We start from the raw sequence: 27985 nt of genomic DNA on the forward strand, positions 1-27985 counted from the left end.
GATATTATCGAGATTGATCGCCGTGCCGTGGAAGAGGCTTTTGCGCCTTTTAAGAGGGAGACAGCGAGGATTGGACTCACGATCAATACCAGCAAAACAAAGTACATGGTCGCTGGCAATCAACGTGGGTTCATTAGTGGTGGTGGTAGCGAAATAGTGCTGGATGGTGATAAATTTGAAGTGGTAGAAGAATTTGTGTATCTTGGAACATAAGTAACGTGCGATAATGATGTTACCCGTGAGGTGAAAAGGAGTATTGCAGCTGCAACTAAGGCTTACTACGGACTTCGTAACCAGCTTAAGTCTCGTAGATCGAGTCCAGTGGAGAAGGGTACTCCATTCGGCGTAGGTTCATCGAAGAGCTGTAGTCCATCAAGTATCAAGTAAGTACAGCACCCCTATATAGCTAGGCTGGTTCATCTCTATGAATTATTTTCTTTTTTTTCTGAATGTCTATATACTATATTGATTAATTGACTTTAATTATTTTCCTAATGAATAATATTGTTAAATTTTCCATCAGACCCATTTTGCGCCAAATCGTATTCGGAGATAGCGATACCCTCTTAGGTTTCAATGAAATTTTCTGGACATGTAGACTTCATCGCGAAAAGCCACTTTGCATACTTAGTTCAAATTTGACTTTTTTTTCGGATTTTTCTATAACCTGATTATTCTACGCTAAGCTATGCTGATTTAAATTTCAACAAAATTTTGCCTATTTCAACCTTGTTAGTTGCATCATTAAGTATCAGCCTTCATTTGTGTTTTTTATTATCTTTTGTAGAAAATATAGTCATCTTTTGAGGTATTGCTCACACTGTATCGTTAATTACATCGAATTATCCAAAATTATAAATTATTGTGTTCTACAATTAGGCCGATAAAATATTAAATTTATTTTATCTCCAACAACACGAGGGGGGGGAATAAAAAAAAATAACAAGGAAACAAAAAAAGTCCAAAATGGAAATAATCGCACAAAAAAAATTAGAATTTTAATGGAAAATAGCAAAGAATGTTTAGAGAAAGCAAAGAATTTGAATCATTGTAATGTATTTATGCAGTAATGAACTTAGCAGAAACTTTAAAGAATTAAAAAAATACTGGAACTTATTTCCGCAGAAATTTTAGCTTTTCTTTTTGAAAAAGTTTTTGCTGATGGACTCTAAACTGTTGAATCCATAACACCAACATTTTTAAAGTACGGCTAAAATTATAAGCTTTTGTTTAAGTTAAGTATGAGGCTCAAATTGGTTGTACTGGGGCAATGGTCGGCTGTACTTCCAATTAGAGATGTGTTGTCTGAACATGGATGTTTTATGAACAGATAGGTGAAGTTTGAAGTAGAATCGGTGAAGCACGTCATATCAGCTCGTCATATCATGCTAACGTTCCTAAAATTATTGAAATGCCATGCTACTTGTTAGAGGCATAGATACGGCCTCGAATAAACCCGTATATAGAATGCAATGGACGTTGAACTTACTCATGCAAGAAATATGCGTGGATCAGCTGCAGGGGTTTCTGTATAGTCGTAAAGAGGCAATTTCGGCTCATGCACGGCGATTGCTGCCTGGGCGCTTCCCAATCCTTACACGATCTGAGATGTCTTATCAGGTGTCTGGTTTCAGATTTTGGTTTATCTTACTCCAAGGTACGATACACTGAAAACAACCTTGCTTTTTAAGAGATACAGCTCCACTTGTTTTATGAAAAATAAAAAAAATCCAAACAAGTTCTAAAATAAATCTCTATTACTTAGCTAATCAAAGTTACACAATTCATAGGCTAAACGAGACTAGGATTGGTTTCTTAATCAGCACCCATGTACATATGGCATTCATTAAGTGGAATCCAATTCACACACCCACTCTTGTGTTCTGAGCACCTATTAAAGTACATGGGGACAACGTTAAGGATCTCCATCCTTGGCTTGACCCTAAGTCTGAATCCCATCGACTTTGTTTATTTCTCTGTTAGGGTTTTACCGCCAGGTGATTCTGGGTCTGCCTCTGCTGCGATGTCCTGCCGGATTCCAGCGCTTGCTTGCAGATTTCGTCTCTGCTCTAACGTTGTCTGTAGCCAGCCTACGCCCATTCACACTGTGGAGTTGCCGTTGATATTGGATCGTCGATTTCGGGATCCAGTTGCGAACCCACCAGGCCCGAGCTGTAAAACATAGATATCGGGTGATGATTACTTGCAAATCTATGTGATCTCTGCCAATACGCACCAAGTCTCACTGGTGTATAACATCACAGATTTCATGTTAGAGTTGAGTATTCGAGGTTTGGTGCATTGCCTAGACAGATTGGAACTCCATGTTCTATGTTGATCTTGGTCCGCCGTTGGCTGGCTTTGGTTTCGACCTTCTCCACTGTTTGCCCGGCTACCGTGGAGTTGGAGTTTGTTGAGTGGCCATACGACCAGGTCATTCAGTTTACTCTACTTGGTAGAGCGCTGTGGCGTTAGTAGATCTATGCAGGTAGACTGCTAGAAAGGTCCATGATTTGGTCGACTACGATGTGAAATAGCACAAGAGGTATAATACATGCACCCTTGTCTTGCTCTTGTACTCACTCACGATTCCGTGGTCAATCAGTACCAAATGGAAGGACTCTTGAAATTAAGGGAGGGACTCTACTCCAGCATGATGCAAAGCGTGACAGAATAGTTCTCACATGGTCGTCCGAAGCGAAATCCTGCCTACTGCCGTCGGAGAATTTCAACCTTTCCCTATATCTGAATTAGGGAAGGTTGTCAAAACTTGAAGAAGTTGTTGTAAGTTGTCGAGCCAACGTTTCAGCTGATCAGCTGGATCGATGAGTGACTGACAAGTCGCGTCTTTATCTATCATCCACGGATTTGTCCTTGCTCCATTCAGGCGTCGTGAAATATCGAAGAGGAAATGAATATCGCTGGTTGTTGCGGGTTTCCTACCATCGTCGGCCGGGAAGTCCTCCTGCGCCCGCGTCTCATGTCTGCAGGCAGCAGCATTTGACTTACTTCCCAGACCCACTTTTTGTTGGCAGTACTAGTAGTATCTAGCTCATCTGGAAATGGATCAGCTGAAAACGGAGACGATGCCTTCTTAAGTCCGTAATAAACGCAACGCTGACATCGCTTTTGACTATAATCTTCTAATTGGCGACAACGCATTGCTTGGATTCAGCGGTGTCAGGGGAAGCTCGGGCGACGAATCGAAATAGACCGTCCAGAAGATCCAGCTGTGAATCGTTCGTTGAAGATCTTAGAACTCGGGTAGTGGATGCTCTGGAAGGTGGCAGCGTAGAAGATAAGTGGGCAGTGAAGAATGCTTTTATCGAAATCGGCGAGAAAAACTTGGGTGAGCTGCTCACTCAGCGAAAAGAATGGATTACAGATGTAAACGGTGAGGAAAGTGAAGAATCAGAGAAGTAAAGTAGAGTCCGTCAACGGTATGTATTCCTGTAAGTGGAAGTCGGGCGCTACTGCAGACAGGACAGGCGGGATTGGGCGGACTTCCTGACCGTGACCGATGAAGAAAGGATGTGTGCAGCAAGCGGAGGTTATTGCCTCAATTGCTCTTTGACTTGGACAGCTTCAAATAGCGAGAACTTCAAATAGCGTCTTCAAGTCTCATTCAGTGTTCTACAAAAACCACCCATCCGAGGCATACAATTTGAAGTATTGGCTAATGATCACAAAACGCTATATTAAAGCTTGTCCACGTTAAATTTCGGACACTTAGGTACTGTCCAATTGATTTGTCGCCATTTTTATCAATTTGGGCGTGTTCAAAACATCTGAAAGCACCACAAAAAGCAGACAGATTCAGCTGTCATATAAATTGATCGTCTCAGTAGCTCGTGAATATTTTCAAAAATTGCCTGATGAGATGGGTGTTTTAAATTTAACGTGGACAGGTTTTACAAATGCGACGCTTATTTATGCTGAGTGGGTTCAAAGGGCTGACCGTTTGCTTTTTTACGGCGTCTAACCATCAAAGTCAGCAGGACCAGGTGGTTGAGTGTCAACGGGAACAGCCCCCCAAACTTTGCAGTAGCCGGACGATCGGAGGATTTAAATATCTTGACAGTCTGATATCAGCAGATAGCGAAATTGGGGTCGACATCGAACCACGAGCTGGGGATAACTGTGCGAGTTATCGAAATATTTGGAAACCCAACCGGATTGATCTACGCACCAAACTTCGAGTGTACCACTCGATCTTGATACGTGTTGAGTATATAGGCAAAGATAACGCAGATGATGTTTAAAATTTACAATTCGGACGACCATTCAGCTGGATAGCGTGTGCCAAGCAACATAAAAGCCATCAAATACCTATAACAATATGTAGATGCATTGGTGGAAAAGGGTAGGCCACATATTGCAAGGGAGGTTAGATGGATTTTGTAAGCAAGAGTCCCCTTAATATGCGTAACCTAATAGGATATATAATATTTATGCCGATAGATATATATGCTGTTATTTTCATTTGAAATACTCTTGGTGACAAATGTATGGTCCATAAATGACATATTTCGTACCAAGATAAAAACAGTTATGTACAATGTTCAAAACAAAAAATAAATAAAATAGTCGAAAAAAAATTTTTTTTCGCCCCCTCAATATTTTTGGAAAGTTGGAGGGGGGGGGGTCATATAAAATAAATTTAATATTTGTATCGGCCTTATTGAATTAAAAAAACATTGAGATCCAGAAGGTGTCATCGGTTTTGCAACATACTTAAATATTTATCCAATTGACTCTAATTCAGGGTTGTAAATTTTCGGCAGCACTGGATGAAGGTGATGTTTTTTTATATCATGTTTTTATTTTCTTCCTGCTTTGAAATCAACCTCACATTCCCGGAGAGGCAGAAAAGTAAACAACAGAACTCACATCACCCACTGCGCCGCGAAGATGAAATCTACCACAGCAAAATGTACACATTCACCCAGCAAATTGAAAAAATTCACCACGCGTTTAAATGGGCCACTCACAGTCATATGGTAAGGAGCGAACTGAGCAGCATGTCAGAGTGACTTGTGAGTGGCTGAATGCGAAATTGAAAGGTCGGTGTTGGAAATGATTTTTCGGCTGCACCCAGTCGCACTCACCACGGCGGCGAAGAAGGCGACTGCAGATTATACTGAGATCCATGTTTTTCATTGCATTGACTGTGAAATATTTCTACCCTGCTCTAATTCATAATCTCTCTCATTGGTCGGATTTAGGAGCATATAAGATTAGGCCAAATTTTATGCCACCGAGTAACACCAATTGCAAGACAGTTCGTGGGGCAGTACCAGGCGGGATTTATGGGTGAACGCTCTACCACAGACCAGGTGTTCGCCATACGTTAGGTATTGCAGAAATGCCGCGAATACAACGTGCCCACACATCATCTATTCATCGACTTCAAAGCCGCATATGATACAATCGATCGGGACCAGCTATGGTAGCTAATGCACGTACACGGATTTCCGGATAAACTGGCACGGTTAATCAAAGCGACGATGAATCGGGTGATGTGAGTAGTTCGAGTTTCAGGGGTATTCTCGAGTCCCTTCGAAACGCGCAGAGGGTTACGGCAAGGTGATGGTCTTTCGTGTCTGCTATTCAACATCGCTTTGGAAGGGATAATACGAAGAGCAGGGATTAACACGAGTGGTACAATTTTTAATAAGTCCGTCCAGCCATTTGGATTCGCCGACGACATAGATATTATGGCACGTAACTTTGAGAAGATGAAGGAAGCCTTCATCAGACTGAAGAGGGAAGCTAAGCGGATCGGACTAGTCATCAACACGTCGAGGACGAAGTACATGATAGGAAGAGGTTCAAGAGAAGACAATGTGAGCCACCCACCGCGAGTTTGCATCGGTGGTGACGAAATCGAGGTGGTACAAGAATTTGTGTACTTGGGCTCACTGGTGACTGCCGAAAATGATACCAGCAGAGAAATTCGAAGACGCATAGTGGCTGGAAATCGTACGTACTTTGGACTCCGCAAGACGCTCCAATCGAATAAAGTTCGCCGCCGTACCAAACTGGCAATCTACAAAACGCTCATTCGACCGGTAGTCCTCTACGGACACGAGACCTAGAGGATGCTCGTGGAGGACCAACGTGCACGTGTGGAGTTTTCTAAAGGAAAGTGCTGCGTACCATCTATGGTGGGATGCAGATGGCGGACGGTACGTGGAGGAGGCGAATGAACCACGGGTTGCATGAGCTGCTGGGAGAACCATCCATCGTTCACACCGCGAAAATTGGACGACTGCGGTGGGCCGGGCACGTAGCCAGAATGTCAGGCAGTAACCCGGTTAAAATGATTCTCGACAACGATCCGGCGGGCACGGTAAGGCGAGGTGCGCAGCGGGCAAGGTGGATCGATCAGGACTTGCGGACCCTCCGTAGACTGTGTGGTTGGCGATGTGTAGTCATGGACCGAGCCGAATGGAGAAGACTCTTATATATGTACCGCACAGGCCACTCCGGCCTTAGTCTGAATAAACAACAACATTTACATTAGAGAGACCATTGTGTCCTGTTATTATCATTTCCCAAGCATTACTGTTAAAAAAAGTCCAAATGATTTCAATCCAATGAGCATATGAGCCATTCTCGTAAATATTCGTTGCCCATTCTTCCACAAATGCAACCAATAAACTTAAATTCTTAAATTAAGCTTCGATGCTATTTGTATTGCGGACGCAGCGTGAGTTGGAACTCTTTTGAATCTGTACTTATCATAAATTCAGATTCAACCATCTTACAAACGGAAAAAAATATCTGAAGCTTTGCAAGACTATTGGAAGTTTTGTTAATATTTAATATTTTTCTTCGGAATATGAGTTTCGGTCTTCATGTTTTTCAAAGAGTCATGGTTTAGTACAATACTGTAGTTTATTCTTTCTGGCTTGAAATGAGATTTGTTTCTAAAACGCTTGTTGCTTATTGCATAATTCCTTATCAAGTGCAATAAGTGCTTCTAGATTGCTCCTGTATTTTTTTGCTTCTATTACAGACTGTTTATTGGTTTGAACTTTTAAATTCTAAGAACTTTGTAATCTGTCTAAATAACACGCACATCAAATGCGGATTCGATGCTGGTCGAATAATCCGTTTATAATTTAAATCGCAGGCTGATTTATATCTGTACAACTAAAATTCATAAAAGTTCATAAAACTGCATTTTACAATTAGAATAACGATTTGATTTGCGATTGCATATAGCATCGACAGGTAGGTATTTTCGTTAAAGATTTGAAAAACAATGATTTTCTTCTTATTGGCATTACATCCCCCATTGGGACATTGCCACCTCGCATTAAGCACTTCCACAGTTATTTCGCAGTTAAGGTTTCTAAGACAAGTTACCATTTTTGCAGTCGTATATCATGAGGCTAACACGATGGTACTTTTATGCCCAGGGAAGTCGAGAAAATGTACATCCCGAAATTTCCCAGACCGGACCTCGAATCGAACCCTGAAGGTGGCTAGTATGGTCTTGCTTTGTAGCCACGCATCCTACCGCACGGCTAAGGAAGGCCCCGATAAATGAAGGTAGCGATATTACCGATATTATTTTCCCTGTGATGTTGAGGGAAAATAATATCGCTATTTGTGCTTAACCCGTACGAAAAACTCCTAAAGTATTTTTAGCCAAATTCAATAATTGCGCAATTATTGAACTTGACTACGTTGGATTTAGTATTCAACGGTTTCCGTTTATGACAACAAGTTAATATTTCCCGTTTCTCTATCTTGATAGACGATAAATTAATCCCCAAGTGACAAAAAAATTGATAAGTTGAAGAAGCATGAAGCTATAAACTATAAACTTGAAGTGGTAATATGTGACAACGACTATTTCAAGTGCTTCAATGGGTATTTGACAGAGATTGAAAAAACAATTGACAATTTGTTGTAGTAAAATATAAGTATATATATACATATACCTAACCTTTAGTATAAGAAAGCATGCAGACATGACTATAAAACACTTGGTTTTACACAATTTCGTTGTTATAATTCATCAATTTTGTAAATGTTGAAATTTAATTAAAAAAAAAACTCTAAATTACATAGCATGAGTAGGAATAGAACAAATATTCCATTAATCACATTCAATTTTATTCATTGCATTATTTCATTGCAATTATTGCTTGTTCTATGTATTTTTTACTGATGAATCCGTTATTTTACTTATGATTCCGATAATTTCCAGACTAGAACATTTATTCAGCCGGTCTTCCATGCTTCTTCCAAATAAATTCAATATATCCACTCTATTCCTGAAGGGCACATCTGGTTGATGATAATATGTACAACGTATTATATGTAATATGCTACATTTAAACAGAAGCATATATTATTTCTACAACCTTACGGTAGCACTATGTAGCCAACCACCTTTCAGACGGTAATTCGAAGCCATTATGTCAACTGATAGGCCCAGTTCGACTCCTCAATCGGTTTAACCAGTAACACACATATTGCGGCTATCCACGACGGTTTGCACCATGCGCGTTGCTCCGGTGATGTGATTATCGCGCTTCCAGCCGCTGACGGATGGACAAGAGGAAAATCGAAAAGAACTACACGGCCAAATGTGTCGTGGATTGCCTGTCCGAATCCATATCAAATAACGAAAAACAACATATTATAAAGCATTCGGAAGCCGCAGAAAACCTGCTAGTGTTATTCGGTCGTTTGAAGTGCAAACAACATACCGCGCTCGTTGCTTACCAAGTACCTGTGCTCAAAGCTAGACTTCAGTGAGACTAATCGGATTGCAGAAACAAACAGTTAGACGCTGCCATCGGTGAAAAGTACAGAAGGATAAACCTACTGATAGGAGGAATGTCCTCGGCAGATACTCAAGTGCTGAACAACGCAGTAGTGGACGTCCACGGTACCGACGATGTCGAGGTGGCGGCGTCGCAAAGTGCAAGCTTTCTGAAACTGGCGATGACTGCATTGCGTCTCTCAGCGACCACCGCGACAACCCCCAGCAACGATCTCAATAACAATACTCTCCGGCTGAGGAAACAAATTTCGCTGGACGAGGTGTCTTATCATGACACCATGCAGGACTGCTGGATAGTCCTTTACGATCGCGTGTACGACATTACCAATTTTTTGGAAACGGTTAGTCCGGGAGCGCGTGCCTCTGGTTTATTTTGAAAAGGCGATGATAATGCTTATTTTGGGATGATAGCTGATGTGATGAACTATGTGAACGGAGAGAAGATTGCGGTTTAGTGACGTAGGGCTAGAGTTTCTGGCGTGACTGCTGCAGATAGACGAGCAGTTTGCGAAAATATATTCAATTCGAAGCAGTAAGTTGTCGGTTGAGCAGTTTTCTAGTGCCAGAGAATTCAAAATATTTGTAGAAAGTGTTTAGAAGATGACAAACAAAGCATCCGTCTGTAGTGAAAATAAAATTGACCGTGAATTAGAATTATATTTCAACATGATCACGTTTATTTCTTCACTATTATCAAAGTAGTATTTTTCTTAGCATTACAGGTTGGTTGTGCATCAATATCAGTTTGGAAAATAGCAAGAATCACTATGTTTAAGATATTTCATTTAATGTAAAATTAATAACTTCACTTAAAAAAGCTGGTTTGACTGATCTGGTAGATTTTCGGCCAGCTCTTTTTTATCGGTTAGCTCAGAAATGTCATGTGTGTTTCAATAAGCAACAGTAATGTGATCTACAAAATCATTGGCGCATAAAAATATTGGTTTTTCAAAATTGTGATATCGTTAAAAAAAATCTGGAAGTATTATGCATCTAATGACAAAAACAAATCGTTTGTAAGTCGGTTGGTCAAAATTCGTGAACCTAATTTTTAATTGAGTCATCGAGTGTGCTCAAGGTTTTCACGTCTGATTCATCCAAAAACAAATTCCCAGCTCTTCAGATTCATCCATTTTTTTTCAAGTGGGTAAGAAAATGTAATCTATACGAGATTTGAGTGGACACAAAATATTTGCTACTCCACATTTATGTGATATTTATTATATACGTATTCGTTCAATGATTTTTCAGTAACGTTATTTGTTGAATGTTTGAAGCAGATACATTCGTTTCCCATGTTTTGGCATCGCATGATTTATGTCTGCTCTAATTCTCAGGGTAAAATCTAACATTGCTTAATTCAGCAGACCCGACGAATTTCGTTTCGCCTAAAATTGAATAAATGAATGATTTTTTTACATTCATAATTTATTTAGAAGATGGTTAGCCATTCGATTCTCCAGGGTCTCGAACCACCATAGCAACATTTCTTGTCTTCAAAAACCTTCATATACCAAGTTTTGTTCCGTTTGTTGATTAGAACTCGAGTTATGCTTAAAGTTCTGTTTCATTTATGTGGTTGCCCCCTCAGAGGGAGATCTCGAGCCATCTCAGAAACATTTCTTGCCTTCCAAAATCTCTACACGCCAAATTTTGTTACATTTGCTTGGTTAGCTCTCGAGTTATGTAGAAATTTACTGAAATACTGAAATGAATTCCCTCAAACATGTGCGCTTTACGATCCAATCATATACAGAAATAGGTGGTTGAAATTCAAAACATTCCCAAAACTTATTAGGGCATCCAGGATCCGAAATATATGAAAGTTCAAAACAACTCGAAACATTTCGGGCTCAAAAATTCTCCTTGAAATCCTTCTAGAAGCTCCCCTGGGAACTTCTGAATTCCTCCGGAAAGTTATCCACAAATTCCTCTGAAAATCGTTCCTCCTTATCTAGAAACCCCCCACTAAATTTTTTTTAGGAAATTCACGAGGAAATTCCTTGAAGATTTCTTTTCTTCTCTCCAAGATTTACTTCTAGATATTTCTTTTCTCGCTATTCTCTCTTCAGGAAGAATCCGGCATTTCCTTCAGGCATGCATTCGAGAGCTCCGTCAAGAATACATACGGAATTTCTTCCCAAAATTCTACCAGAAGTTTCTTCAAAAATTTATGACGGAAATCCTCCGATTTAGCTCCATAACTTCACTTTTAAATTTATAAGAAATTCCTTCGGAAATTCTTCTAGGAACTTCTCCGGGCATTCCTTTACGAACTCTTCCTTTAATTCCTCCGGGATAACTTCCAGGAAATTTTCCGGGAATACCTCCAAACATTTTATAGCGAAATCATCTAGCATTCCAATCTGAAAATCTTTTCGCAATTACTTCAGAATATCCTTCAAGAAATCCTCTAGAAATATCTTCATGAATTTCTCCTGGAATTCGTCCAAGTATTTCCCCAGAAATTCGTACAGATATTTTTTCGGGAGTTTCTTCAGGTACTGCTCCAGGAATTCATTCAGGGATTTCTCCGGGAGATTTTCCGCGGAAGTGTTCTAGAGTTCCTTCCGGACTTCACTCGGAATTTACTCGGATATCTGCCAAGAGTTCTTCCAGAAATTTCTTCGGAACAATCCGCAGGGATTTTCTTCAGCAATTCATCTGGGAATACTTTCAGGATTTCATCTGGGAATTTCTGCATTAATTCCTCCTGATATTTTTCTGGGAATTCCTTCAGATAGTTTTTCGGAAATTCCTTTAGGAACTTCTCTAAGAATTATTTCAGGACTTCCATGTGGGAATTCCTCCGGAAGTGCTTGTGGGAGTTCCTCCGGGAGTTCTTCCAGGAGTCTTTCCAAGAAATTCTCCGGTAATACCTCCAGGAACTTCACAGGGAATTCCTGGACGATATTTGGCAGGAATTTCACGGGAAATGGGATTTCGGAAGTTCCTTCAGATTTTTTTTTCTTTTCCTCTAGGGTATTCCACCGGATGTTCCTCTGAAGTTCCACCAGTAGTTCCTTCGGGAATTCAATCAGGCTTTCTTCCAGGAATTCATTTAACATTTCTTTAGGCATTTATCTACAAATTCCTCCAGAAGTTCCTCGGAGAATTTCTCTGGGAGTTCTTACAGGAATTCTTCCGGGAGGTTCTTTTAAGAATTCTTCCAGGAGTTCCTCCTGGAATTCTTACGGAAGTTCCTTTGGGAGTTCATCCTAGAATTCTTACGAGAGTTCCTCCAGGATTTCCTCCGGAAATTCTTCCTGTAGTTCTTCAATAAATTCCTCCAGAAGTTCCACCGGCAGTTCCTCCGAGAATTCCTCTGATAATTTCTCCGGAAATTCCTAAAGAAAATCCCCCGGGAGTTCCCCCGGAAATTACTCTGGGAGTTCCTCCGGGAGTTCCTTTTCAGAGAAACACCCGGAGAAACTGCCGGTGAAACTCCCGGAGGGATTCTCGTAGAAACTGCTGGTGGATCTCCCGGAGGAATTCCCGAAGAAACTGCCGGAGGAGCTCCCGTAAGATCTCCCGTAAGACCTCCCGGAGGAATTTCAGGAGGAACTCCTAGAATAATTCCTAGAAGACCTCCCCAATGAGCTCCCAGAGAAACTATCGGAAGAACTTCGGGAGGAATTTCCAGCTTAATTTCTGAAGAAAGCCTAAATGATTTCCTGAAAAAAACCTGAATAATTTCCTGGAATAGCTTCTGGTGGATCTCCCGGAGGAATTTCCGGAGAAACTCCAGGTGAATTACTGGTGGAATTTCCGGAGGAACTCTCGAAGGAATTTTCTGGAAGAATTTCTGAAGAAACTCCCGGGAGAATTTTCAAAGAAACCCCGGGGAAACTACCAGAAACATTCCCGGAAACAAGAAAATTCGTCTTATAGACAAATCTCGTCTAGCTGAAACCTTTGTTGGGGTTTGTAGCTGGACCATCATCATTATCAGAGGACCTCCCGGAGAATTCCCTGAGGAGCTCGCAGAGAAATTCTCGGAGGAACTTCTGGTGGAAAATCTGAATAAATTCCTGAAGAAGCCTAAATAAAATAGAATTCTGCCGAAATTCCCGGAAGAATTTTCAGAGGGACTGCCGATAGAACTACCGGAATAATTCTCGAAGGAAATCCTAGAGAAATTCTTGGTTGAAATGCCGGTGGAACTCCTGGAAGAATTCCAGGAAGATTTTTTGGAGAAACTCCTGGAGGATCTCCCAGTGGAAATCTTGAAGTTTCCACCGGAATTCTTTCAGAATTTCATTGCGAATTAATCTAGGAATTCCTCCGAAAATTCCATTGTTGATTTCATTTTCGGTATAATTTCTGTATAAATTTCCGGTGGAATTCCTGGAGAAATTCTTTGAAATTTTCACAAGAAATTATTCGAAACAATTCACGGAAAATTTTATGGAATTTACACAAGAAATTCGAAGATTTTTCGTGAAATTCTCAGGAATGTTTACTGGCAATTCTGCGGAATTTCCGCGGATATTCTTATTCTTAAAAATTATGGGAAACAGCACGAAATTATTTGAATTATTGCAGGGAATTCTGCAGAACTTATAAAGAAGTTCGTGAAGATTTTCTTGGAGTAAATAATGGTGGAATTTTCGGATCAATTCCCGGCAAAATTTATGGTGGAATTACTGAAGACACTACCGGAGAAGTTGCTGGAGGCATTACTAAAGAATTACTGATAGAATGCCAGGAGCAATTGTCGAAGGAATTCCTGGAGAAAGCTTGCATATTGATTTTTCTGCCTATTTTATAATAAATATTATTTCAGAGAGGATTAGTTTAGAAATTCAGATGTATGGTTTTAGTTTTCTTAAACTTATGGAAGAATGCAGGATTTTTATAATAATTGTTATAGCCGATTTTATATTCTTTCTGGATACTAAGTTCGTTAATATTTTCCTCACTTTATTTAAAAATATCTGATGAGCAATAAATCACGCATTTTTAAATCCATTATTGTTTTAATTATTATTGTTTCGATTTGATTTGGATTTGGTTTCATGTGTTAATATTCATGTGTTTTTATAAAACTACTATAAAACTACGATGGTGAAGACCAAAAAAGTTGGTCCCTCCCTTCTCGAAATCCTGGCTACGCCCATGCTTCCGCCATCATCTGAAAGTTACGTGCCAAAATGTCAATGTCGTCGGCGAAACCAAATAGTTGAACGGACTTCGTAGGAATCGTACCACTCGTGTCAATCCCTGACCTTCGTATTACTCCCTCCAAAGAGATGTTAAATAGCAGGTACGAAAGACCCTTTTCTTTGCCGTAACCGTCTGAGCATTTCGCAGGGGCTCGAAAGTGCCCCACAAATTTGAACTGTTCGATCCATCTTTGCCTTGACTAACCTATCACTTTATCCGGAAATATGTGTTCGAACATTTTCTAACATAGCTGGTCTCGATCGATTGCATCATATGCGGCTTTGATGTCGATGAATAGATGACGTGTAAGCACGTTGTATTCGTAGCTTTCTTGGGGGAAAGGGCCATTTGGCCGAAACCCAGTGGGACGAAAGTTGTTTGGCCAAATATAGCATTTGGCGAACAGATCATTAAGCAGAAAGTCATTCGGCCGAAAAGGTCATACAGCTGAATAGGCCATTTGTCCGAATAGTCGTTTGGCCGAATTAGTCGTTATGTTGGATAGGTCATTCGACCGAAAATTCTATTTAGCCGAAACGGTCGTTTAGTCGAAAGTCGTTCGGCAGAAGGGACCACTGTGAGAAGAGAGAAGTTACAAATGAGGAGCGAAAGTGAGACCTCTCACTTCTAATTTTGCATTTCTCACTTTTCACAGTGAGAAGATCAAAATGAGAAGTGAAAATAGATGTGTGAGAATTGAGAAGTGAGATGTCTAGATGTTCTCATTGCTCACTTTTCATTTCTCACCTCCCTCTGCAACAGGTGAGTAGTGCGATGTGAGGCCTCTCACTTTTTACTATTCCTAGTAATCTCCCAAATTGAGGTGAACGTGCCCCTGGAGCGGAAGTTCTGATTCCTAGTAAAACCTATTCGGCCAAATGACCTATTCGGCCGTATGACCCGTTCGACCAAATGTCTTTCGACCAGATGGGCTTCGGCCTGATGGTTTATTCGGCCTAGTGGTATTTGGCCAAACGGCTCTTCCCCCATTCCTACAATGCGTATGACATACACATGGTCCATGGTAGAGCGTTCGCCCATAAGTTCCACCTGGTACTGGCCCACGAACTCTCTAGCCAATTCCTCACCACCCTGTGTAAGTAGCTCTTCTGGTAGTTCAATCTCCTCCTGGATTTCATGGAGATCATTCATAAGAAGGTTCCCGTTTTCCCGTTCCCGTTTCCCGTTCTCATGGAAGTTTCGCGTGTTATTAGTGCGGAACATTTGTTCCGTCTTTTACCCTTCCGGGACTTGCATGATCCAAGATCACTCACACAGTGATCCTGTCGCTCTTGTGAACGACAAGCGTGCTTTTCCGGAAGGCTAACGGTCTTGATCTTCCTTCTGGCGCTTTTACCTCTGGAAGATCAAATTTAGTCTGTTCCGCGCCCGTTAATATCGCGTCTGTTCGCCATCTTGCGGTGTTGCAGCAATCTCGCCCATGCTACATTCCTCTCCTCCACTAACTGCTTGATCCGTGTCCACCGCGTCTAGCACCCTAAGATTCTTGTAGCCGCCCCATGTTTATCTGTGGCGTTCGACTTCGACCGGTGTCGTACACGGTCGAGATAAAAAAAATGAACCTTTAGAGAGAATCTTACCTTTCCGGTGATTTATTTGGCGTTTCAGTCTGACGCCCGAATGACAAAGAACCGAATTCCATTCACCCGAATGTAACACATGCCCGAATTCCATTCGCCCCGAAAAGACCAAACGCACGAAAAGATCAATTGCCCGAATGGACCATTCGCCTGAATTGGTAATACATCCGAACAGATTTTTTCTAGAAGAATAATTTCCCATTGTTGTTCAATGATCCATATACACTGGCCGGCATAATAAAGTGCCCACTTGCCGTTTTTCATACAAAATGGTCAACTTTGGAGCTCTAGATCTCGGGTTCCCGTGAACCGATTTGGCTGAAAATTTTACCAGAGCTCAGATATAACTTGAATTTTAACATATCTAAGTTTCGACCATATTGATTCACAGGTTAAAAAATATTGCGGTATTACTAAAGTGAATTTTTTGGCAAAAATTTATTTTTAAATATCTTGAATTCTATAGGTTGTAGACTGATGACATATTCAGCAAAAACGCGTATTTTGCCAATACAAAAAGTTTGCTATATATACCTGTACACTTAGAGATGTAGTTTTCGAGGTATTTGAAAAACAATTTTTGCCAAAAATTCACGTTGGTATTACTGCAATAATTTTTAACCCTGTGAGTCAATATGCTCGAAACATAGATATGTTAAAATTCGTTTATATCTGAGCTCTGATGGAAAATTTTCAGCCAAATCGGTTCACGGGAACCCAAGATCTAGAGCTCCAAAGTTGACCATTTTGTATGAAAAACGGCAAGTGGGCACTTTATTATGCCGGCCAGTGTAGTTGCCTTGCATAATCAAACAGTATGTGATCGCCCTTTTCTCTCCATACTTTGCATTTGCTTGGATTCAGGAACAGAAGTATATGGATCCTTCTCTCAAATCACAAAAAAAAACAATTTAGCATAATGATTAATAAGGAAGGAATCATATTCTCTTAGCGAAATCTGGGAAAATGCATGCTATAAAAAAAGATATCGAACCTGTGTCAAAATGTCGACAGGACAAAAGGCCGAGAGTACAAAAGGGAAAAAGGTCGAAGGGAAATTACAAAACTACAAAAAAAAAATACAAAAAATACAAAAAAAATGTCTGGGGCACAAGGTCAAAAATACGAAAAAATAATATATAATTTATGTTCAGCTTGGTGAAAATGTTGGTTTGACCAAATAACTCTAAAGAACAGCCTATGTTAGTAAGAAGGCTAAATTGCAGAATGCAATTGAAACACTGAAATGCCAATAATGATAAAAATATGCAACTTGCGAAGAACACCGTATGTTTAAAAGAGGGAAATATTCTTGAATTAATTATTATCAAGTGAAACACAATGGACGAGAACAGCTTCCCTGGGAAGCTTACCAGACTGATCAAAGCAACGGTGGATGATGTGCAAAACTGTGTGTTCGTGGGAATCGCGCCGGGGCCTAAGATAAGACGAAAGTCCATCGTGCCTGTTGTTCAACATTGCGCTAGAAGGTGTCATGCTTAGAGCCGGGTGTAACAGCCGGGGTACGATTTTCAACAGATCCAGTCAATTTATTTGTCTCGCGGATGATATGGACATTGTCGGCCGAACATTTGCAAAGGTAGCAGAATTGTACACCCGCCTGAAACGTGAAGCAACAAAAGTTGGACTGGTGGTGAATGCGTCAAAGACAAAGTACATGCTTGTGGGCGGAACCGAGCGCGACAGGGCCCACCTGGGAAGCAGTGTTACGATAGACGGGGATACCTTCGAGGTGGTCAAGGAATTCGTCTACCTCGGATCCTTGCTAACGGCTGACAACAACGTTAGTCGTGAAATACGAAGGCGCATCATCTGTGGAAGTCGGGCCTACTACGGGCTCCAGAAGAAACTGCGGTCGAAAAAGATTCGCCACCGCACCAAATGTGTCATGTACAAGACGCTTATAAGACCGGTTGTCCTCTACGGACATGAAACATGGACAATGCTCGAGGAGGACTTGCAAGCACTCGAGTATTCGAGAGACGGGTGCTTAGGACCATCTTTGGCGGTGCAAGAAGACGGTGTGGCGGCGAAGAATGAACCATGAGCTCGCCCAACTCTACGGCGAACCCAGTATCCAGAAGGTAGCTAAAGCCGGAAGGGTACGATGGGCAGGACATGTTGCAAGAATGCCGGACAGCAACCCTGCAAAGATGGTGTTCGCTTCCGATCCGGCAGGTACGAGACGGCGTGGAGCGCAGCGAGCGAGATGGGCAGACCAGGTGCAGAACGACTTGGCGAGCGTGGGGCGTATCCGAGGATGGAGAGATGCGGCCTCGAACCGTGCATTGTGGCGTCAAATTGTTGATTCAGTGTTATCTGTTTAGATGTTAACTAAATAAATGAAATGAAGTGAAACACAAGCCTTCCAATATTAAATTACACAACTCGAAATAACAGCCCATAATTAAAATCTAGAATGAAATCTCCAACTTTGAAGCATTGGAACTTTCGTCCCAACTATCTTTTTTGTAACTTCTACCTATTGACCTACAATGTTTAGAATAAGTATCCAAAGTAGTAGAAACTACAATTAGGGCAAGGCCATTTGATCAAGGTAGATCTTTATCTGCATAATGCCTATTGACATGAGAGCATTATTCTGCCTCCTTTATAGCTTAGTATGTTCTTTAAACCCTAAGATTAAGGACGTCTATTATGCCTAACAATGTATACCATTAATTATCTTCCTAAAAAACGAGTCCAGAAATGCGAAGAATAATGCTATATGATTCTATGCTAAGCGGAAAACTATTACGATAAGAATAATTGAAAAAAGGCATTACATTCTTTTTGCATTATCTAGGTATGTGCGTACCTTTGAAGAAGAAATCAAATTCCTATGTGCTTTGTTCCGGACAAAAGCGAAATAAATTGGAGCTTGTATGGGAACGGTTCAGCACTTCATCCCCCAATGCTCCCATTTTCATCCCATAAAAAAAGCAATGAAAAGGAATTTGATTTGTTTTTTATTTTTGTGATTTATTTCAGCATGTTAGCAAAAAGAAGCAACGAGATTGGTGCTGTATTTCTTTGTTTTGCGATGAGATGAATATATGTTCAGTGAGATGGAAAACGGAACAGTTCCCCTAATTAGTCACGCTTTGCATGATGTCAATCGAAGAACAACTCAACTTGACTAAACGATCGGTTCAGGCCATTCGGGTAAATGATCCACTCGGGCAAACGATCTTTTCGGGTGTTACAGTCGATTGGAACGTGCTCAATTTGGTTTTCCGTTTCTTGTTTTCTTGTGTTGACTTTTAGGGCTTTTAAAGATGCCAGAATGGGAACAAATGTTAAAACATAATAGCCTCTATCCATCCTCAGACCATAATTTTTATCAAAAATGATAGTCCTGTTACTTTAATATAAAAATTACTAAGTTTGCGGTAATAGCTGTTATATTTAGTAAACACCATTCATCTAGGAAGATCATGCAAGTGCATACCAGTTGAGCTATACCTGTGTTTTAGGAACTTAGTCTCGACTAAAATTGATTGTTTTCAAAAATTGTGTTTCAATTGTATGGGAACCCCCTCCTTTAGAGCGGGAAGGGATCTCGAACCGTCATAAATACATTTCTTGCCTTCAAAAACCTCCACGTACCAATTTTGATTCCATTTGCTTGATTAGTTGATCAGTGAGGGGAGGGGTCTCGAACCATCTTAAGAACCTTCCTCGGCCACAAAAACCCGTGCATACAAATTTGCACGCTGATCGGTTCAATAATTTCCGAGTCTATAAGGGTCAGACAGACAGATTTTTTTTAATCTTCCAATTTGGCAAAAAGCTCAGCTTGTCAACAATTGGTATATCCTCCTAAATGCTAAATTGTAATATAAATACTGGGCAGTCAACGCGTTTCCCGTATTCAACTGAGAGATTTCTTGGACCTTCACGAAGATGTGTGCGTTCAGCTTGTCTAGTACTTCTTTCTCATCACGACTTAGGGGTCGTACACTAATTACGTAAGCACTTATGGGGGGAGGGGGGTTTGGCCATTCTCTTACGCTCCATATAAATAAAAATTGATTTGTAAGTGAAAAATCTTACATGGAGGGAGGGGGGTTGAAAAACCCAAAAAAAAATGCTTGCGTAATTAGTGTACGGCCCCTTAGTGTGCGATAACAGCGAAGAATTATCTGAAATATGAATAAGAATAGCCGCAAGATTAATAACCGATAAAACACATCCAACCAAACCCACATAAAAAGCTTCTAAAGCATTCTATAACCATGATTAAACTTACAATTTTGACGAAAAATAAATGTGATTCAATTTCTCTTCAACAGCACCCCGGAGGACATGACGTGCTGCTGGAGCACGCCGGCCGGGACGCCACGATCGCCTTCACAGGAACGGGCCACTCCAAAGCCGCCTTTGCATCGCTCAAAATGTACGAAATTGGAGAACTGCCCCTGTGCGAGCGAATCTACCGTTGCCAGGGAATGCTCAACGCCGCTGTGTTACCGGATTAAAATTTCGCAACGGAACGCAGCATCGATCGATAATGATTGAAGAGACCTAAGACTTGTGTGTTTTGTTCATTACGTACTTTGATTATTTTTTATGCATAGAATAATCGTTTCTATTCAGTTCTAAGAACATTCCAATTCAGGAAACGGTTTTCGTTTGGTAGCAAAGCTTTAATTTAAACCTACGGAATTGTGCCGTATTGATGAGACTTCGCGTCCGCTGGGCGATCCGTGCAACAGTATTTGTAGAAAGATCCATTTTTAATATATTTCATACTTCATACATGTTGCATCGAAAACATAACAATTGAATAAATCTAGTTATCATTTGTTACTTCAAAATCTTATAGGGCTCATAATAAGATATCTATTAGAAATAAAGATACATAAAAATTATCCCTGAATAATGTAATTTCCACAATGATGACTATCTCCCCCTTCCTACTTTATTTGAACAATGGATATTATTTTTCTGCAGGAGAAAGCATATTGGATTTAATTACATCAGTCACGCCATTTTTCTACTTTGAACCAGGGTTTTTATCAGGGTTCACTCACTTCGTCAGTAGATGGGAGAGACAAGCGCGGGGGTGAAAAATTCATTTTCAGTGCAAAACATAAACAAACTCGGTGGCTGCCCCATATAAAAATCCAAGATGGCTGAATCATGAAATTGGCATACTGCTACACCTGTTTGTATTCACCTTGCTTTGAACATCATTCACGCAAAAAAAAAGCGTTCATGAATTCGTGAACTAACAAGTTCACGGTGTATTTTTTCGTGAACAACAGCCATGGATTCGGGAACATAGTCACGTTTTCTGGAACGTTCTGGGAAACAAAACTGGTGTGCCCGAATCCATGAATCAAATCACGGTGTATTTTTGCTGGTTCACGAATTCAGGAACGCTTTTTTTTGCGTGTTGTTGTCTCAAGTAGTAATTACCTGGGAGCTGCGGACTCAATCGATTCTAATTTTCAAGATATTTTGCTTGAAACCCGCGAATTTCCTCTCAGTGTTCTATGTACACGTTACGGTTTTCTCACGGCAGCCCTTACTTTGCACCGTTCAATGTGGAAAAACGATCCATAAAAGAATGAAAAACGATCCATAAATAACATCTGAATGTTCCATAAAACGCTACCATAAATCCATAAAATAGTTCGAGAGATTCCATAAAGAATATTTTTATGATCCGTAAAACTTTGAAAAATGATCCATAAAAACTATATATTGATCCATAAAATTTCAAATTTGCGCAATTTATATCCTGATGATGATCCATAATTTCAGCCATATGATCCATAATTTTGGTCATATGATCCATAATTTTGATAATGTGATCCATAATGCTTGGAAAGAAGGCCAATGAAACTATATTAATTGATCCACATCCACACATTTTATAAAATCGAAGGATTATTTATCAAAATTTATGGATCATATCACCAAAACTATGGATCATTTGAACAAAGTTATGGATCAAATGGCCAGAATTATGGATCATATGACTAAAATTATGGATCATATTACTGAAATTATGGATCATCATCACGATAAAAAAATGCGCAAATCTGAAGTTTTATGGATCAAAATATAGTTTTTTTATGGATCATTTTCCAAAGATTTATGGATCATTTGTCATACGGGAAAATAGCAGGAATTGTATTGTTTTTCTTGACCATGTTAATGGAACATATTTCCCAATTAATTGCTAAATTTTAACTTAGTTATAGATCGAAAAATTATTCTTTATGGAATCTCATTAACTATTTTATGGATTTATGGTAGTATTTTAAGGAACATTCAGATGTTATTTATGGATCGTTTTCCAGTTTTTTATGGATCCGTCTTTATCGTTTATATGCAAAAGTATGTTTTGCCTTTTCTCACATTGAATTATTATTATGTTTATCTTTTTTTGAATGAATTGCAAAGAATTCGTCGATTTACCGCATTGCATAAATTATTGTGACGATTGTAAAATTATTCCATGCTGTTTACTTTTATAGAATTCCTCGATAGATTTAAAATGATACCAGAAAAATGAGTTTTGTTTGAAATGAACTATAATTAGTATAAGCGGATTTACAAGTGTACTCTCCCAGCGTTGCTCAAAATGCTCACAAACTCTCTCGATGCGATGGATACTTTTTGACAATAGAGGTAATAAACTATAGAGGACGATTGTCGCTGCGGTTGCCTCTGTTATCGTTTTCAAACATGTTGGGTACCTATCTGTCAAAACGTACTGATTTTTCCTTCGTTGACATTTAGTGCCCTATCTTCGCCAGCAACAGATGTTTCGCCAGTGACGACAGCGACAATCTTCCTCTATAGTTTATTACCTCTATTTTTTTGACAGCTTGCGGTGGAGATTTTTTGACAATCATTTTGACTCTATCCGCAGCTCCCAGGTAATTACTACTCTCTTATTTTTTAGCTTTAGTAGAAACATGGCCGGTTATAGAATAGTTGTTGGATTTGTTATCTCTTGACCATTTTTTCCATCAAAATATTTTCGAACACCCTTAAAAATTCAGTGAATCTGAATGAAAAGAAGCAATTAGGTTGAATTGATGAAAAAAAGCAGCAAACCTCAATAGATCAAAAAAGATTTTATTTCAAGTTGCAGCTTAGTGTTTATTAAGCTCTTCCACAGTTATTAACTGCTACGTTTTTAAGCCAAGTTACCATTTTTTCATTTGTATATCATGAGGCTACACGATGATGCTTTTATGCCCAAGAAAGTCGAAAAAATTTCTAATCCGATAATGACCTAGACCGGAACGGAAATCGAACCCAGCCTAAATCTAAATAAAATGCAATGCGATAAAAGCTAATCCAAATCTAACCGAAACCAAATCCCAATTAAATTCGAATCTAATCCAAACTCAATCAGCATTCAATAAAAATCTTTAATAATCCAATCCAATTCTAATCCAAATCCAATCCAATCCAAATCCAATGCAAGTCCAATCCAAATGCAGTTCAAATCCAATTCCAATCCAAAACAAAACCAAATCCAATCAAATCCTTTACATATCCAATCCAAATTCAATTTAAATCCAACCAAAATCCAATCCAAGTCCAATCCAAATCTAATCCTAATCCAATCCAAATCCAATCCAATTCAAATCTAACCCAAATCCAATCCAAATCCAATCTAAATCCAATCCAAATCCAATACATACCCAATCCAAATAATATCCAAATCCAATCCAAATCCAATACAAATCCAATCCAAATCCAATCCAAATCCAATCCAAATCCAATCCAACCCAAATCCAATCCAAATCCAATCCGAATCCAATCGACATCCAGTCCCAATCCAATTCAGATCCAAATCCAATCTAAATCCATTCCAAATCCAAATACAATCCAAATTCATTCCAAATCCAATGCAATTCAAATCCCAATCCAATATAAATTCAATCTAAATCCAATCCAAATCCAATCCAAATTCAATTAAAATCCAATCCAAATCCAAATTTAATCCATATCAAATCCGAATCTAATTCAAATACTATCTAAATTGAATCCTAATCCAAGTCCATTTCAAACCAAATCCAATCAAAATCCATTCCAAAACAAATCCAAATACATTAAAAATACATTCCAAATCTAATTCAAACCCAATCCAAATTCAATCCAAATCCAACTCAAATCCAAATCAAGTTCAATCCAAATCCAACACAAATCTAAATCCAAATTTAATCCAAATAGAATCCTAATCCTATTCAAATACTATCTAAACTGAATCCTTATCCAATCCAAGTACATTTCAAACCAAATTTAAATCCAATCAAAACCCATTCCAAACCAAATCCAAATTCAAATCCAATTAAAACCCAATCCAGATTGAATCCATAACCAACCAAAATTCAATTCAATTCCTATCCAAATTCAACCTAAATCTAATCCAAATCAAATACACATCCAATACAAATCTAATCCAAATCCTATCCTTATCTAATTCAATTCTAATCCAAATCCAATCCAAATTCATTCCATATTCAATCCAAATTCTTTCCAAATTAAATCCCAATCCAATCTAAGTTTATTTCAAACCAAATCCAAATCCGACCCAAATCCAATCAAAATACATTCCAAATCCAATCCAAGCCCAATCCAAATTCAATCCATGACCAACATGAATGCAACCAAAATTCAATCCAAATCCAATCCAAATCCTACCAGATCCCAATCCAAATCCTATCAAAATCCAATCCATATCCAAATCAAATCCAGATCCAATCCGAATCCAATATAAATCTAATCCAAATCCTACCCGAATCCAATCAAAATCCAAACCATATCCAATCCAAATCCAATCCAAATTCCATCAAAATCTATTCAAATGGCAATCGATTCAAATTAAAATCCTATGCAAATACAATCAAGTTTATTTAATTAACTTCTTGACCCGGAACTGAATTATTTTTGCAAAATTGATATACGAATCTCTATTCTAGTTTTCAGGATTTTCTCAATTTTCTCGTATTTTTTTTTTCAATGAGAAAATGTCCTATGAACCCGTCGGAGATTATAACGAACAAATTTGCTGAAGGAATGAAGGAAATTTATCCAGCAGCTTCCAAGTTATACGAATATGAACACAGAATAATGATTTATTCAAGTTAATAAATAAGAAGAATAAAAAAAAGATTGCATAGATATTGAGATTGCAATTCTTAAGTGCAATGCAAATAAAGTAAAATACCTTAGAAAGTCGCATCTGCAAATAAAAGCTTGAATTCGGATATTTAATAATTAAGATTTACAAAAATCTTCTTTTAATTACTTTATGTGAATGTTATGTAATAAAAATCGAAGTTAAAGTTATTAAATCCTTTCGTTCAAATCACAATAATCTTCCACTAGGTACGTAAAGCTATCACTGCAGTTCTCTCCTTCCATTCTAGCAAGATTATTGCAAGTTATTTGTCTTTTTTTAAACTGCACTTTGTCGACCATGGAAAGCCTTTAGTTGAACAACTTGAACAACAAAGCACCAACAATCAACTGCAAACCCAATGTGACACTAGCGGCCCCACTTCGACCTGGTGCCTCATCCGTCGCTGCTCGTTGTTTCTGCGATTTTATCGAGCAGGAGTTGCCGCAATCCTCGTTTTCACAAATGTCGCACAATCCAGCTGTTGGTCCACTGTAAAACTGACGAGCGATCCGAGCTAGATTTACAAAATAAACGAAATTGAATCAAACATTCTGAAGACACATCCGATTGATTACTTACAGTTATCGTAATAGTCATAGATAACAACTGGAGCAGGTTTCTGCTTAGCAACTTTATGCGTTCGGAAGGCGGATACCGTGGGGCACAGCTCGTTACGGTCAAGACTGTCGAAGTACATGACTACGACCGTGTCTCCGTCCTTAAGCTCAACTTTCTGCAAGATGATTAAATTTTGCATTATAAAAAACAATCTGGTTAGACGCGTTCATTTAACCTACCTTAATGTACTCAGTGTTCTCCAGCGAAGGTAAGGTATCCGAATCGGCGGTGAAACCACTTGGGAATCCTACCTCCATGACGGCCATGTTCGACTTGTTCTGGCCAGCTGACGGAACGAAGTTGGTACACACAGTTAGATGTAAGTAGTCCTGATTAGAATTTTTATTGACCTGCGGATCCAGGACGAAGCGGGGCCATTCCCCAGTGACGTTCATATTGTATTTGTATCCCAGAGAAACGACGGCAAATCCTCGTCCAGTAGCCTTGATATCAATGTCCTTCGCCGACGGAGGAAGTTCGAACTTCTGCAAGATTATGTTATTTTCCGCGTTGACCTTCATTTCCTTTTGTTGGTTTTCGTTGTAAGTGACTATGATGGTAACGTCATTGTTCTTGGAAGAAATCTTGGCGGCTAGCTTGGCCAATGCTTGCAAGCCGACGACAGTGTCCTGAGTGGACTGGAATCCACCTTTGTCGTTACGTTGTGAGATAAGCCACTTCATAATTGGCAGAGCATCACTGTCCAATCCAGCTTCCATGAAGGCGAGCATTCCGTATGCAGACATTTCCACGTTGACTGAGTTGGGTTTACCGTACCAGGGATTCTTTTTGTCGTCTTCTGGAATGGGTTTATTCCACCATTTCTGATCTTCATCGGTAGATGCCTTCGTGTCCAAAGTGGAGAGAGTGTAATCTTTGGCACTATGATCGGCCAGCTGTAGAGCATATGCTGCAATGGCCAGAGCATAGGTGTCGTCTAGTCCTTGTGTATTCCTGACGATGTAGTCCAAGGCTTTGTTGATGACGTTGGTGTACTTAGGGATCAAGTTCTTATTCTCCAAGAAAGCAATCAAAGTGTAAGCAGTCAAAGCGATACCCTGACCAGAACCACCCTGCATATCCGTATGCGACACTTTGCCAACCTCCGGGAAGCTACCGTTGGCAGCTTGCTGATCGCTCAACCACTCCAAAGACTTGTCGATGATTTTCTCGTCAACGCTGATATGATCGGCAGCTTGCTTGAATGAGCGAGCCACAAAGGCAGTCAACCAGGTGCTTCCCTTGGGATCAGACTTGCCGAAAGCACTGAACGATCCATCGTCATGCTTGTAGGTCAACTCCCGCTGATAGCCAGATTCCATGAACTTTTTGGCCTTGCCCTCAATGCTCGCCGTCAGTTGATTTGTATTCTTCAAATAATCCAGAACGACAATGTTCGGCACGAAGTTCAGCATGTTCTGTTCTCCACAGCCGTAGGGCATGCGAATGAGCGAGTCCAGGTTCTGGATCGTTGAGCCCAAAACGTCACCTAAAATAAGTCGCATGTGAATCACCAGAGATACGAGGAGTGAACTTTCAATTAGGGGAAACCGCCAAATTTTGAACAGCTCATTTTGTCGCCTATTGTTGAACTCCCATAAGAAAAGCACGTGCATTCAACAGTAGACGAAGTAATTAGTCGCTCAAAATTTGGCGAATTACCCTACTTATAAATGCGAAAGCCTTGTTCCCTGCCTTCATTTATCAAAAATACTCCGACTTTTGAAAGTTTTGTGGATCAATAAACAGTTTTGATAGAAAGCAACAAAAACGTTTTTTTATAAACAGACATCATTTTAAAATATAATTTATATCCTGACTTGAGGAAATAGCCACATATCCCAGTTTTCCCAATCAAAAAACAACCAAATCTATTTTATAGATTCTTACCAATGACAGCAATCTCTACACGGGTCGAGTCTGGGACGGCATTCTTTGGGATCTCCACGGTGAAGTTGCTATTTGCCTCCGGAGTGGCACGCAGATCAACGAACGCTGCCTTGTTAACGTACTGTGGCAGACCTTCTGGTTCAACTAACAGTTGGCGCTCTACACCATCGCCGGCCAGCGGCGTGGTTGCAGTAACTTTTATGGTAATATGACCCAGCTTGGACGGCTTTATCATGAATGGAATCGTTTTGCCGGTGTTTGATGGGACGTGAACGCTCTTTTTGCGGAATAGTTCAAGATCTGCAACAAACCATATTGAATGTTAACTTTCTGGAAGCGATTAATGTTGTAGAATTTTGATACTTACTAGCATTTTCATGCACTTCATTTTCCACGTCGGCAAATTCAAACTCTTGTTCAGTGTTGTGGAAGGTTACTTCGGCCGTTTGATCAGAGTCCATGTAGTTGAAAATCACGATAGGAATCGATACGATCTCTCCTCGTTTGACGGAGTAGGGCAGGTTGGTTGATACAAAGAACGGCAGGAATACGTTCAACTTTCTCGGCTGACGAGTCAGTCCCAGTCCGTAAACAGGGCTCACCGAGAAGCCAGTGATTATCCAGGAGGTGATAGTATCGGGAACTTTTTTCGTTATAGTCTTTTCACCAGAGAAGCTGTTGAAAAATGGTCAATTAAAATCCGCTTCTAATCGGTTTTCAAAATAA

At 39.8% G+C, this 27985-nt stretch overlaps 2 protein-coding genes across 13 annotated transcripts in view; one reads left to right on the top strand and one right to left on the bottom strand.

Moving 5' to 3' along the window:
* The first annotated feature begins 8550 nt into the window (after positions 1–8550).
* Positions 8551–20468, top strand: LOC134217163 (uncharacterized). Its single transcript, XM_062695941.1, has 2 exons — positions 8551–9147; positions 19890–20468. The coding sequence occupies exons 1-2, from the start codon at positions 8860–8862 to the stop codon at positions 20073–20075; spliced, it is 474 nt and encodes a 157-aa protein (XP_062551925.1). The 5' UTR covers positions 8551–8859; the 3' UTR covers positions 20076–20468.
* Positions 20469–24864: 4396 nt separating this feature from the next.
* The window catches only part of LOC134213002 (thioester-containing protein 1 allele R1-like), a 64280-nt gene continuing 61159 nt past the window's right edge, over positions 24865–27985 (bottom strand). For all 12 annotated transcript variants that reach the window (XM_062691437.1, XM_062691448.1, XM_062691446.1 and 9 more), the window contains exons 9-13: positions 27627–27934; positions 27260–27559; positions 25549–26858; positions 25331–25484; positions 24865–25265 (exon numbers count right to left, since the gene is read on the bottom strand). In XM_062691437.1, coding sequence (XP_062547421.1) covers positions 25060–25265; positions 25331–25484; positions 25549–26858; positions 27260–27559; positions 27627–27934 — 2278 coding nt within the window. In that variant the 3' untranslated portion in view covers positions 24865–25059. The remainder of the gene's footprint in view (positions 25266–25330; positions 25485–25548; positions 26859–27259; positions 27560–27626; positions 27935–27985) is intronic.

This window comes from Armigeres subalbatus, chromosome 2 (assembly GCF_024139115.2).
Source record: "Armigeres subalbatus isolate Guangzhou_Male chromosome 2, GZ_Asu_2, whole genome shotgun sequence".
Lineage (NCBI taxonomy): Eukaryota > Metazoa > Arthropoda > Insecta > Diptera > Culicidae > Armigeres > Armigeres subalbatus.